The 15,026-nt window shown below is 44.1% G+C and overlaps 1 protein-coding gene across 1 annotated transcript in view; it reads left to right on the top strand.

The window, feature by feature from the left end:
* Window positions 1–14,525, top strand: part of RPP21 (ribonuclease P/MRP subunit p21) — a 45,644-nt gene extending 31,119 nt beyond the window's left edge. Inside the window, exon 2 of the mRNA XM_069651506.1 lies at window positions 13,778–14,525. Within this exon, the coding sequence (XP_069507607.1) occupies window positions 13,789–14,304 (516 nt within the window). The 5' untranslated portion in view covers window positions 13,778–13,788 and the 3' untranslated portion in view covers window positions 14,305–14,525. The remainder of the gene's footprint in view (window positions 1–13,777) is intronic.
* Window positions 14,526–15,026: the final 501 nt, after the last annotated feature.

Below are 15,026 nucleotides of genomic sequence, written 5' to 3'. Positions count from 1 at the left end.
TCATGATAGAGCGAAAAGGGAATTTTACCTAACACTCCCTTACTCTCTCTCTCCACCCATCCTAGCCGGCTACAGGGCACCATTCCCCTGACTCCTTAGTCTATCAACTCCACTCTCAAAGCCAGTGATCTAGCTGTATACTCTGCCTTCTCTACCATCATCCTCTGCCTCTATCTCCTACTTTAGTCGCACTAATACTAACAAAGTTCTATCTCTACTGATGCAGGCTAACCTCTCTTGTGTCCCATCAGACCCGCCTGCTCCTCAGCTGCTCAAGCCTATTGCCCCTTTAGTGGCCTCTCGACTCTGCTTGGTTTCCCTCTGTTTTCAAAACAGCCATGGTCATCCCTCTCCTGAAAAAAAGCAAGGGGCTGGCCGAACATACCGGCTAACTTTCATCCTGTATCTCTCCTTCCGTACTACTCTGATGGATTGTGTTCAACCGTCTTACCAATTTCGTAGACATCCACAACTTTCGAGACCCCCAACAAGCAGGTTTCCGCTCCTATCACTCCACGGAAACTAATCTCATGAATGTGTCCCACTTCATTGCCTCTGCTAAGCACTCCAATGTATCCTCTATCCTAATTCACCGTAGCCTGCCTGCTGTCTTTTCCACTGTCAATCACTCTGATCTCCTTAATAGTCTTTCTTATTAGGATTCGCTATCGAGCCCTTGCCTGGATTGAATCCTGCCTTGCACCTCACCGATTCTGTCTCCTGGAGCAGCAACACCTTTCGCTCCTCTAAGTGTTGGTATTCCACAAGGCTTTGTCTTGGGTCTGTTCCTCTTGATACTTTATAACCCTGTTATTGGGGCACTAATCTCCTCCTTTAGGTTCTCATACCAACTCTTTGCGGACGACACCCACATCATCGTCTTTTTTTCCCAAACTCTCCTCTTATTTCCCAAACTCTCCTCTTATCAACATTTCCAACGGTCTCCCTGCCATTAAATATTAGATCGCTTTGCACTCTGATGTTAAACTCTACCAAAATGGAGGTGCTATTCTTCCCTGCCAAAAGCTTCCTCTCATATCTTTCTCTTCCTCTGCCTATCCAGTTCCCACCTGACAGTTCTCCCCATCTATTCTTCAGCTAGAAACCTCAGCGCCATCTAATACCCTTCTCACACCTTCTCTACTTTCATCTCCACAACTGGAACAGCAACTCTCCTCACCCATCTAAATATTAGAAAACTAAGACACCTCCTTCCTTTCAACACCTCCAAGCATCTCTTAACCACTCTTATCTTCTCTAAACTGGACTACTTTGCCAGCATCCTTTTTGGTCTCCTATGCTTTCGGTCCTCTCAACAAGATAACTAACTTCACTACCAGGACTCTCTTTGAACTCCCTCAGACCCTCACCAGGCTGGATGGCTGATGATGCAAAACGGGGCCAGATTGAAATGTCTTCTCCTGGTTAACAAATCTATCCACAGTAAGGCACCACTGTATCTATCCTCTATCCAACTCTACAAGCCTTCTCGTAATCTCTGCACTGTCTCCTCGACTCCCCCTTATTGTGCTTCCCTCTCACTTCCGCTCTTTCTCTCTTCTTGCTCCACTTGCATGGAATTCTCTTCCCCTTCTGGACATCCGACAAACCATCCACGCAGATTTGTTCAAAACCAACGAAAAGCCTACCTTAACCTACCTCTCATCTGAATGCTAGTTGACACTTTTCTCTTGCCTCTAACCTGCCTCTGTCCCTCCCTCCCTTCTCTGCCTCCACTATAGCACTTCACCCATCATTGTCACATTTCGAGCAATAACTTGGATAAGAAGTCTAGGGCAAAGGGCCAAAACCCTAGCATTTGAATCCTGTATTTTGGAACATTATTTTACATCACTTTATTACCAGTGAGCTGATAACTTTTCTGTTACTTGAACATGCCAAAAACACTATTTACTTTGAAAAGAGATCATCCTTGCACAGTTATCTTAGATTATTAATGTTTGGGACAGAAGTGTTTGGGACACGACTGCAACATACTTTTAGTTTCAGACTTCTTGACAACTTCAATAGTTTCCTTTTAGGTAGGGAAACACCTCTTGGCTTTAGGGATAGATAGGCCTTTTTCCCCAACCCTTTCTTATTTAATAAGTCTTTACTGCAAAAATATGCCATCATTCGTTCCGAGCCTTTCTTCTGCACCTTTACAGTGGGAAAGACCTCCAGAGAACCCACAGAAATGTCAGTGGGGGACCTCCAGAGAATCTCAAGCAACCCAAGATCTGAGGGAGACCTCCAGAATAGCAAGCAACCGATCTTGGAAAAACCTCATAAAAATCATAATGTCTGACAAAAACCAAGCGCAGGAGTCGAACTTCAGATTTCAGGAGCTAAAACTACATCCTGGGTATGGGTTATCACCTAGTAGGCAGGAGCTACTCCTAGAGAGGCTGGAGCTAGTGCCTAGCAGAGATTTAACTTTTATGTGCAATGCAAACGTTTATATATATATATATATATATTTTAAATGCTTCTTCAAACATCTTCCCAAATACAGAAAGGTAATGTTGCATGGGTCTGTTTGTATGGCACCAGTTGGCCGGTGGAGCCAAAGGTGCCTGTTGGTGCTAAGCAAACCAGGCTCCCCAGGGATAGACGCTGGAGCTAATCTGCTCCCAGCAATTTCAAATGCTGCCAGCTTAGAAATCAAGAGGCCCTCAATGTCTAGGTACCCATCAAGCAGAGTATATTAGGTGGGCAACACCTAACCTTTTTATAGAGCCATGATTTGTGAACTTGTTGTTGGCCAGAACCGTAGAGCTTTTGTTTGCAGAATAGGGTTAACCTGGGGGCTAACGGGACATCTGAAGAGTAGGGCTTGGACTTCTGTCTGCCACTTCATTTGGAACTTTGCCCTCTAACGGACACCCTATCCTAATAATAAGCTTGTTAAGCCTATGGAAATTACTTCCGTTATGTTGGCCCATCCCAGACGCTGTTTATGTCGGAAGTTGCTTTTTGTTTGTAGAATCTTTCCCCAGTTCCTGGAGGAGTTCAAACCATCCTCATCCTCATCCCCATCCCCACTTTTTAAGAAGTCGACTGCAAGATTTTTTCCTTCCTCATTTCTCAATACCCTCTCATTTCTCAATACCCTCTGAGACATATAGGTGCAGAGCACAGTATAGAGCCATGAAATGTGATTTGTTGTGAACACAATGTTACAATTGAATCTGGGGCACCTACATGCAAACCACTATATAAAACCATGCAATGCGCTTTGGTCTAAACACAGTGGTCCTGACGTGGTAGTCTGCTGTTTCTGCACATACAATCATAACCACACCAATTTATATTTGCAAACACAATAGGTTGTCAAAGGGATTCTAGCAATGATAGCCACAAAACGGGAGTATAGGAGGCATATTCAAATGAAAGCTATGGTGTTTGCTACAGCCACATCACATCTTTAACCAAACCAAGTTGTTGCAGTATTTGGCTGCCCTCATGGCGTCTCATTCATTCAAACTAGCTACCTACCCTCATTCTGCATGAGGATCAAGGACCGGGAGCTTAGCACCTTTGCAGGAGGTAGCCCCTTGCCAGACACAGTCCCTTGTCCCATATCAGGATGCTGCTGTACTATCAGGGACTGCAAGTCCTGTGCTTTTCTGGAGAAGAGGCGTAGGACCTAATACCAACTTTTAAATTATTGTTCTCCTCAATGTCAGAACTTAATTCTAATACAGAGTGTATTTAGGGTTTACCTTCCAGTAAGATAGACGGTATGCCTGCAGCAGGCTGCAATGATCTGTGCCTTATTGAAAAGTCACAGCGACCTGCCATCAGTAAAATAGCTCAGTATTTTATATATGTAACACAAGTTGCGTAGATCTGTTTTTAATGCGGAAGTCACAGGTTTAAAGTACAATAATATAGCTTGGCATGATAATGCCCCTGCTGCAGAACTCTGTGCAACCAGAGGTTGCATCTGCCTGAGAGAAGTGGAAGAAGAGACGGGGAGGGAAAGCTGGATGGGAAGATGAAGATGAAGGGGAAGGAAGGTAGGTAAAGACAGGGAGATAAAGATTCAGGGAGAGGGCGAGAGAGACATTTATAGAGCAGGGAAGTGACTTTGGGAAGAGGTGAGCAAGGGAGAGAGGAGATGTACATCGATCAATCCTGGGGGTGGTGTACTGCAGGAGGATCATCTTGGTGGAGTTGGGGCCCACTGGCAGTGGGGAGAGTTTGCAGGATGAGACACTGTATTTTTTCAATTGTGTTATTGGGTTAAATGAGGAATTGGCCTATTGTCAAAGGATCACAACCTCCTACTAGCGAAGGGGACATAAACTCCCAAGGTACAACCCAACAAAGTGCTATATTAAGGAAACCATTCTTTTGCGCCTCCCTAAAAATATATATCCGCCTGAGACCAAATGTATATCAAAAGGGATGATGGAAATGTGCCCATTCTGATTGCAACTAAGACGGCTAGCTCTTACTGTTCCTCTTCTTAAAATGTTAAGAGAAGTGAAACAGTTGCAAAAACCATCAAAGCATTAGGAAAATCAAATTTTCCAAAAAGGGTCTACATGTCCCAGAATCCCTCAGGAACTGTGACGAAGAAGAGGGCTACAGAGGCATGCAGAGGTGGAGAACAGGCAGCCAAGCAAGCCTAAAGGCCAGTGGCAAGGTGAGGCAATTAAGGCTGAGGTTCTGCACTTAAAGCCAATTAACCCACCTCGGGGAGAATACATGGCTGCTGCAGATGGGTGTCACAGAGAAAAGCTGGAGCAGGAGCTGGAAGGTCGGCAGCAGCAGCAGGAGGAGAAGAAACCGAACTGGAGGCTTGCAGTTCACAAGGAAGTGTGACCACGGAAGGGAAGCCGGAGCAGAGAACAAGCAGATTTCACCTGCCGGCTCCAAGGTGGTCCTGTGCTCACAATCCCTGTCTGGCTGTGGCTGCATTGGAAGAGACTGGAGAAAGCTGGCCATCCTTCCAGGCATGCCTAATTGTTGTGAATGCTAAAGTCCTGTATTTTACCCGAGGCTTGTGTGCACATGCAAGCTCAGGGAACTGGAACGACTCTCTCTCTTCATGAGGCCGGATCCGAAACGCCCATGCTGAGGAAAGGTGTGGATCTTGAGAATGCCTGTAGTAGAAAGTCGGGAAGTTGAGTCAACTCGCAGCCGCTGTAATATTGGAGCTGTCGAATGAAAGAACTCCAGAACAGCAGAAACTCCTTGCCAGTAACTGTAACCAGTTGAACTCCCTCGCTTTACCTTCAGTGCGAATGAAAACTCTCCGTAATTGCGGGAAGTTCTATCCAACAAAGCGGACATGTATGTATCACGTGCTTATTCAGAAGTAACCCGAGTGCTCGTGTGTGACAAAATTCTTTATTTCCCCATTGTTACCTTTTTAAATCGTTGACCGGTGAAGTTGCAGGTCTTCTATTAACACAGAAAGTGGCAGCGGTAATGATCGCAGAAGCAGTAGAAGACTTTCCTACTGTGTTGAAGGAAACATCACTTCGGAGAGGCCGCGTTTGCAAGATTCTATTTCCCTATTGTTGGAGACGAAAGCTGCCTTTGTAAAAAGGGAACGCAAGTAGCAAGTCATATTTCACCATCAAGAAGTCATCGTGTGTGCCTAAATTCAATTGTTAAGTGACTATGAACTCTTGTAACATCCTACTTTTAAATATTCTAGACTTTAAACGTAGAAGCAGAGCAAGCTTTGCCCAAGCCAATAGGCAGAACCTTCCCAAGAGGGAACCAGCTAAAACAAGAACTAAAGCTTGCTGTCTTGAAGTTGTTGAAGCTAATACTAACCCAGGGTCCTCTGATGTAAGTGTTACAAAGTCTTATGAAACTGGGGAGTGGCATTTTAACTGTGGGTTGGTAACCCCTGGAGACGCAGAGAAGCATAAGAAGCTGGGTGCTGGTAACAAGAAACCACTATATATCAGTTAAGCTGACATTGTGGCAGTCAGAAACTGAAGCAGATTTCGAGGTGGCTACAAGATTTAGAAGAAAGGCAGAGGCTGCCCTTTCTGGTAGAAGGAAGAGTCCCTGGCCAACCTGTAGAGGTCGATGAGTCTAGTATAAGTTACCTAATGACATTTCCACTGTATCAAGTTGCAGAAGTTGAATTGTGGTTGTCTAAAATTTTGTCAGAACTGTTATGTTGAAGTAGTCTGAGACAGAGAAGCCTACTCTCACACTAAACCTAAGAAAAGGAAATTGTCACAGAAAAAGTAATTTCCTTAGGACAAGCATCCTGACAAATTGCAGACAAGAAGCTGCTGGAAGTAAAGTTGTTATTAAGTTCTTTATCCAGGATTACCCTTGGTGCTGTTTTCTTTATGGAACTTTGAGAAGGGATATTTTCATGCAGAGAAGAAGAAACTGTTACCATTGGATTTCTGTTTAAGTGACCTTATTTTCTTTGGACCTTGTCAAGTACTTATTGGAGACTTTGTTTTCATGGTAGATAAGTGGCTTTGGATTCTGGGGGAGCGGAATCTACCAGAACCAGCAGAAGTCAACCAAGACCTTATTTGTTTGGTAAACATTATTGTAACTTTATTTTGATTGGTTGATTGTTTAGTGTGAGGGTTAGTTTTGTGTATGCTAGGAGGCCTTCCCTTATACCTAAAAATAGGCAGGGAATCCCTGGGTAGAGTAGGTTTCTTTAGGAATTTTATATTGTTTCTTTTGCAAATAAAATGTCAAACATTACTGACCCCCTCACAAGGGGGAGAGCGAGAATGAGACATTGTGTTAGTGGGGGAGATGGAAGGAGGAAAGGGAAGATGAGTGAAAACTATTGGCATAGCAGGACCAATGAAGTACACCACAAACCCCCTGAAAAAGTACATGTAAATCCCATTGAATTGGGCTCGCCTTTTATTCGACATAGATGCATTAAATGAGCTATGAAAACAGTACATACAGAGCAAAAGAGAAGCAAGGACTATAGTGGTAGCAATATCGGTCTACCTATCTTGCCTTCACATCTGGTCTCTCCTTTCTATTCCATCCGTGCCACTTCATCTTTGATCCCCACCCCTCCAGTCACCTTACACCCACTCCTTCTGACCACAATTCCAGTTTACCACCACACCTACACAGTACACGCATCCCATTATGTGTTCTTGGCCTGGCTCGGGAGAATCAAGGATAACGCCTCTGTGAGGGGCTAAGCAATGTGGCCTGCAGCCCTTATTCCGTCTCGCTTCAGTACACTCCACACTGCCCCTGTACACTGTGGCTGCTCGAAGATAGTCGCGGATGGGGGCATGGAGACCTAGCATCTTGTAATAAGACATTTCCCCTATGCCCTCAGAGTACTGCAGCATGGAAATGTCATTTTGAAGCACACAAATATATTTTTGCAGCATGTTTGCTGCATATTTTTAACTGAGCCGAGTGTACAAGGTAGAGCAGTAGAGAGACAGGGTGCAACAACAATTGGAATTGTAACCTATATTGTTAGGGTGGCATGCAGTAAACCAAATCTGTAACTTTGCATATTGAATGTCAAGGGTCACTTATATAGTGAGCAACATTTAAGTCTATTAAACCATCAGTGAGGCTTTTTCAGAATTGAGTATACTGCAAATTGAATCCCTTCTGGGGCACCTAACGCTTTCAGGTAAGGCACAGAAAGATTAAATGATTGGCCAACATCATACACTGGTGAAGCTGGATTTTGACTCGTCTGAAATTTAGGAATTTGACCAGTAGTTGGTACATATAATGTCTTGGATGGAAAACCTAAAATAATACTCCGTTTTGTACAGATACGTTTAAAAGCGCACAAGTTACATGATAAACCAACTTGACAATGTTCGACATTGTAGAAACATGTTGATTTAAAATGTCCATGGGCTTAATTTTGTTTTGCATCCTAAATTGCATGGAGGGGACCACTTCCTTTTACACTTTTGGCCAAAAGTGTAAAAGAAAGGTCCCTCTGTTGCAATTTTAATTGTTTCCACATGTAATGGAAAAGGACATAGTAGAACACAGACGAAACAGCCTTCACTATTCCAATCGGTGTCTGGAAAAGTGTAAATGCCTCTCAACGGATTCCTTTTGAATCTGCCTGCTTTTATCGGGTGTAAATATCAGGCAGATTCTTTAGGTGTCTATTGTTTTTTCGCCGGCATAAAAATACATGCTGGTGGAAAATGAAGCAGATTTGGCGGGAGAACCTGTAAGAGCATGCAAACGTGTTGGTTTTCTCTGCTCTCCGACTTCGCCGATCAAAATCCTGCAGGAGTAAAAAGTGGAGGTAAAATCTTTTTGCGCCAGATTTTCCACTCCACAGCCACTTGCTAACAACAAGCCCTGCAGTCAGGGACAGCATCCGGGCCTTTCAGCCTTTTCATTTGATAAGGGATATGAGCCTCAGGGATGTCTACAGCAACTTCCCCATGTTGCCAGTTTGCAGTGTTTATACATTAAACACAGAAATGTATATATACTTTTGTTCTGGGGCTTAATGCCTTAACTGCATTTGCGCGAGCCCTTCCGGCCGTCACTTCCCATGGGTTATACAGAAGTGTTATCACCTCGTTGCCTTTTCACACGGGTTCCTCCACAGCAGGCACTTGCTGACATAGGCTTTATATAGGAGTTATAACTTTTCAGTGGGTATTATTGTTTCAACTTACTGCTGCCTGGCCGTTTAGTGATAATCGGCGGCTGTTAACCCCCCCCCCTCCCCCCCACATTTTTTTGGTCATTTCATTGGTTAAAATTGATGTGACATCTACTGTGATGTCATCATATGCTACTTACTACTTTTGAAACTGGTCCCAGAATGTTGGCATGTCACAGTCTTAGATTATCTAGATGGATAGCAGTGTGCTTTAAAACTGCAGTTATCTGACATACGCAAATGTTCCAAAATGGATCAGGTGTCACTGGAGCCGTGGCTTTCAGTCTCGTGATTAAATGCTTGTGGCACCTTAATCACGAGACTGAAGGAATATCTAAAGGCTCTCTGCAGCACCATGCTGTTATTAGTGCAGGGCCTTGGTGCTTAGAAAGTGGCAATTATTTCCACCCACTTTCTAAGCACCCAGGCCCCGCACTAATAACAGCATGGTGCTGCAGTGATTTAAAGCGCTTGTCGCACCTTATCACGAGACTGAAAGAAAATGTAAAATGCCCTCTGCAAGCAGGCTACGTTATTACTGCAGGCATGGGTGCTTGGAAAGTAGCAGTAAATAATATATCTTCTGCCCATGTGGGCGGGAGAAATATTATTTACTGCCACTTTCTAAGCACCCAGGCCTGCAGTAATAACATAGCCTGCTTGCAGAGGGCATTTCAAATATTCCTTCCTTCCTTCTCGCGAATCACGAGAAGGAAAGAATATTTGAAAGGCGATCTGCCAGCATACCATTTTACTGTGGGGTTGGGTACTAGCAAGTGGCTGGAATTAATATTTCTCCCACCTGAATGGGCAGGTGAAATATTTCTTCCTAGCCGTGGCCACTTGCTAACACCCAGCCCCGCAGACAAGGGGCTTGCCTTCCTCCACCCTCCCCTAAGCACCCCAGCATGACTCTTTACCTCGGGTGGAAGCCAGGTCTGTGAGTGGAGCTGGGGTGCTCCTACTGAAGTCTTCTCCGTGTGACTTCGATGCCGCCCCCGGGCTGGGCTCATACATTGATACAATGTATTTAGCCCAGCCCGGGAGCTTCTGCCTGCTGCCTGCACACTGGCAGTGCGCAGAGCTTAAATAAAAAGGCACAGTAATCTGTGCATTTTAAGCTCTACGCTCTGTGCCATAAATCATATCGCAGAAACTGCGACATGATTCCAAAATTAAAATGCAAACCAGGGGTATCGCAAATTGCGATGCGATACTGCTTATTTTATGCCTTGATTGATGTGGAAAGTATGGAAACAGTTGTTGCCTGACATTGTGAGAGTCTGGGACCCAAACCCAAATTGGAAAATTGTTGTGTTGTACGAACATCCTGGCAGGAGAGTATACCAGGCACTTGTGAGTCTGGTAACTGCACCCAAATCCTGTAACTTTGAAAAGAGAATCCCAAGGAAGATTCATGCCCTTAAAATTTTGAACTGTATTGCATGTGGAAAGAACCTGGGGAAAGGAGTCATTTCCCAGTGTGTAAATTGCAACACCAAGTGGGCTTATCCTCTTGGGCTATAAAGAATTTGGTTATTCATTTGAACTTTTGTTTTTGCTGAAATGAAACCTGGGGAAGGGAGTCATTCCCAGGAACTGTGAATACCATCTAAGTGGAAGCCTTTTTGTTGGCGTTGTACTTTTTGTGTTGAACTTTTCAAGACAAAGACGATGCCCATAACACCTTAGAGTTGGTTTTAGAATGCGAGGGGTAGGGTAGGATTTCGACACCAGGCAATTTAGCTTTGGACATCTTGATACAGGACAGGCCCTTAGTTTTTGGCTGAGGTAGGGAAATACCTCATAGATTATGGACAGTGAGGCATTTTCCAACCCCTTTATTATTTAATTAAAGCTTATGCCAACCACTATGAGTCCTGTGTCCGTGTCTCATTCCTGGTTCCTCACATCTGGTGTCAGGATGTGATTGGTCTCAGTTGACATAAACTGGTATCCCTTAGATTTGAAAAATCTACCGAGCTTCCGATCCATCCGTAGCAACGGAAAATTCTATCGGATTTGACCTATGTAGTAGCAGGGGAGAATTGGAGGCAGAATGTTAATACCCACTGACCTGGTTCTAGGAACCCCTTCACCTCTGGCACTTACATCAGATTAACCTGGCCTAGCTTAGCGACATGGTCTAGACGTCTCAGCAGGCGTCATAGATCCCGACTATAGAGGTGATGTGAAAATATTAATTCAAAACAGTGGGAGAGAGGCATACCAAATTAAGGTGGGAGAGAAGATGGCTCAGGGGATCTTGGAGAAAGCTTTGTGTCCTAAAATAGATGAAATCAGAAAAGCCGATTAAAACAAAGCACGAGGAAAGCTTTGGGGAGGCAGATGAAGATTCCCCAATAAAATCTGAGATGGTACCACCAAAAACCCTTGGTGAGGTAGCTAAGATCATTCCTGATTTAGCATTTGCTAAGTGGAATGCCCCCTTGCTAGCAGGCTTCCTTACATGTGGTATCTGAAAAAGAGGGAAGATTGAAAGGGAGACCATTCTTCTTTCTTGGGCGTGGGCTACTGTGTAGTGGTGATCTTAGCCCCAATGGTACTCCCAGATCTTGGATTATGGTGCCTAAAAGTCACAAGAGGATGGTGTTGGAAATTGCCCACTCAACAGCTGGTCACTTGGGGGCAACCAAGACACAGGCATATGTAATAAGCCAATTATATTGGCCTGGAATCTATGCTAATGTGAAAACCCTCGTACTTACCTGCAGCCTGTGTCAAAAGACCAGTTCCCGAATACCTCCCCCAGCTCCGCTCCGACCTTTGCCTATTATTCATGTACCCTTTTCCCACATAAGTATGGACATAGTTGAGTGCTTAAAGCCATCTAGGTTGGCGAATCGTTACATGATTATGCTACTTGATGCCCAGAGGCTTTCCTATTACGTAATAATGCGTCCCAACGAATTCTAACAAATCTTGAAACATTTCATCCCGTTTTGTTTGCAAGTTGGTTTCCTGAAGGAGAACTTAACAGATCAAGGGACTTCATGAGTTGGTTAGTGGCAGAGGTGAAGGTTATCCTACACATTAAAACTCTGAGGACCTCTGCTTGCCACCTGCAAACTGATGAACTTCTGGAACATTTTAATAAAACCCTTAAATGTCAATCTCTAAAATTGGTTGGCTCCGACTGCAAGAAATTGGGATATTTTGATTCCCTGGGCCCTTTTCTGCCATCCAAAAAAATGCCACAATCCTCAGCAGGGCTTTCACCATTTGAGTTACTGTATGGTACAGCGCCACGGGATGTTGACATGCTAAGGGAGACCTGGGAGGAAGGCTTTTACCCCTCTCACAAACGGACCAATGTTTAAAAGAACACATGGCTACAGTAAGTTCAAGCCCATACGGCTAAAGCCCAAGAAAACCAAAATCCGTCTTATGATAAAGGCTTTAATTGGGTATTTTTCTATTGGACAGAAAGTTCTTGTTCTCCTACCAACATTCGAGAACAAAATGTTGTCGAAGTGGCATCAACCCTATGAAGTGATTGAACAAATAGGGCCCACAATGCGTATCTCCCAACCAGATGGGCGAATCAAGTCCCATATCTATCATATAAACCTTCAGGAATGGAGAGAGTTTCCTGTGGAGACCACAACAGTGGTAATGACTAGTCTCTTAACACCTTGGTTCCTTCCCACATATCACAGACCCAGAAACAAGATCTACAAGACTTACTGGAACAGTTTCCCACCCTGTAGAGTAAAGTTCTATATCCTCCTGAGTGGTTGAGGCCAGGAGGGAGGAGGAGAGGTGAGCCCACTCGGAGAGGAAAGAGGTAGTCTGGCCAGGTGGCTGATGGATAGTAGCAATGGGGAGAGAATGGCCAGGAAGAGGGAGAGCCTGTAGAAACGGCTTTCGAAGGAGTAGGCCGGCATAGGAATCGGAGGCAGAAATCCACTCCGGGAAGATAAAGGCTACACCCCCACCATGTGCATATTTTGTTAATGTTTACTTGTTGATTTTGTGTTTTGGTACTTTTGAGACATTTTTGTAGTTTATCTTGTTTAATATAGCTTCCTAATGTACATGTTGGTCCTGGAGGCAGATGTATATTGAGTTTGTTGGGGGCTGTAGATGATGTGTTGCCTCTATTGGGGGGTGATGTTGATTTTTGGTCAGAATATCCTTTATTAAACAAAGGGGGCAGTTTTAAGGTCGAAAGCATGATTTTTTTCCAGCGCTATTGAAATGTGTTTATTTTTTTATTTATTTTGCTTGATGTTGGGCATGAAAACATTGCTTCAGCTCTGCCAATCTGACACTAGTAGTTGGATCTGTGGCATTCCAAATGTGGTTGCTTTCACGGATGAGAGCAGAAGTTGAAGAAAAACCCCTTTTTGCATTTGAAATGTCCCACTAGCTAACATAGCACTTGAAAGTTGGGAGCTTCCTGGACTGTTGAATAGTGATTGCTTACTCCCTGGAAAGACCAATCGGATAATATAGTGGGTGGAGGAATAAAAAAAGTGCCTATTCCCAAACCTCTTATAATTCTCAATGTGTATCAGGCCAGTATGGAACTAGCAAAATCCCTTCTGAGCATCCATGAGGGGAAATCTGGAGATGGAGGAGGAAAGGTGTAAACTCCCTTATCCGAAAGATCCAGGAGCATGGTTCTGAAGTCCGCTTTAAAACTGTTTTACCCAATCATCACCCCCATGTGGCAGCAAATGCCCACAAATGCAGCACACGAATGGAATAGGACCGCTGCTTGGTTCTCTAGCACCACTACATCCACACACCAGCAGCTAACTAGGTCCTTCAAACATTGATTTCAACTGATCAACATTGGGCTCTCCCTTCTGGATGAAACCTAATCACAAGGTTCTCTCTGCCAATATCCGACTAGAATCACACCAGCATACAAGTCTCTGGTACTCAGGCTTGCAAGCATCAACATCACAGAATTTGTATCTGCCGTTCCCTAGTCTATCCCGTTAATAATCGTCTTGTTTTGCAGGCCCACACGTAGTGAGGCCTTCAAAATGGCAGAAGTGCGATATACAAGACCACACATGTTGCAAGTGCTTTGTCGTTTTGTATTGTATCATTATGAAGTATGTAAATTGTACGATTTCACTTGGTTAACTATTTCATATTTTATACCCATAGTTGATATCACCATGTCTGGCCAAATCAAGGATAAAGAAGCCTTTCAAAGACTGAACTTCCTTTACCAAGCAGCTCATTGTGTTCTATCACAAAACCCAGAAAATATAGAGCTGGCTCGGTTCTACTGCCACACAGAGAGAACGATTAGTAAACGACTAGTGCTGAGACGTGATCCTTCAGTCAAAAGGACTATATGTAAAAGGTGCCACTCCCTACTGCTCCCTGGGATCACTGCGACAGTCCGACAAAGAAGAAGAAGAAACCACAGACCGCGTCGGACAGTGGTGCGCTGCATAAGCTGTGGCTTAGTCAAGGGATTTGTAAACGACCCCAATTATAAACTGTGGTCAGAACAGCCCGAAGCACGGTTGGAAAATCAGCCAAAGAAAGATGAAAATACTGGGTTTCATCAGATCCAGCCAAAAGGCTCCCAAGGGGATGGCAAGCAGATGAAAGCAAAATTAGAGAATCCGCAAGAGAAAGATGGGAATGTTGTGGTTCATCAGATGAAGCCAAAAGAGATCTGAGGTGTTCGAAATGTTGAGGTTCAGCCAAAAAAAATCCAAATGAAGTGATTTTTCTATTGCTGTGCTTACATAGGTGTTCATGCGCTAGGGCGCTGTACAAAATCTTTGTGTTTTGCAGTGATGCTTGTTAGTTTTTACTTTAAATCTGTAGATTTCTTCCTGAATGTGGTCTGCATTACCTGTCCTGTGTTTAGATTGATTAAAGCAATGACTGTTCCGAAGACGCACTTGCATTGTGTACAGGCTGAAGGCTGAAAATAGTACATTTTGCAACCTGAATAAGAAATGTGCTGAATTTTTTTCCCCCCTTTTTGTTGAGTGTTTTACTGCTAGTTTGAATCCGGCAGCCATGTTTCTTATTGCTGTGCACAATTAATCTTTGTGGTCCTTTACAGGAACTGGCCCATCTGGAGGGGTTGGAGACCTAGGCATATCAAGATACCTTTGAAACCAGAAGGTGAATTGTTTCTCTGCACTTCTTTCCCTCTCCATTATTGGGGTGCAGAGTACAGTTACTCATGAATGCACTTGCACAAATGGTGGTAAGCTTGCAGATGGGAGAGCCTTAGATAGGTGTACAGAGGGTTACTGTTATGTAAATGGACACTATGGCCTATGTGGAGGCCACACTGGGCCACTCCCTCTGGTATTGAACCCCAGCCTCTTAAGCAGATCGATACTGCTCTGTTCAATTGAGGCAGTTTTGGTAGCAACCTCTTTCA

This window comes from Ambystoma mexicanum, chromosome 1p (assembly GCF_040938575.1).
Source record: "Ambystoma mexicanum isolate Mex_15411 chromosome 1p, UKY_AmexF1_1, whole genome shotgun sequence".
NCBI lineage: Eukaryota > Metazoa > Chordata > Amphibia > Caudata > Ambystomatidae > Ambystoma > Ambystoma mexicanum.
The sequence above is the reverse complement of the archived record's forward strand: the minus strand, read 5'-3'. Positions and strand labels throughout refer to the sequence as shown.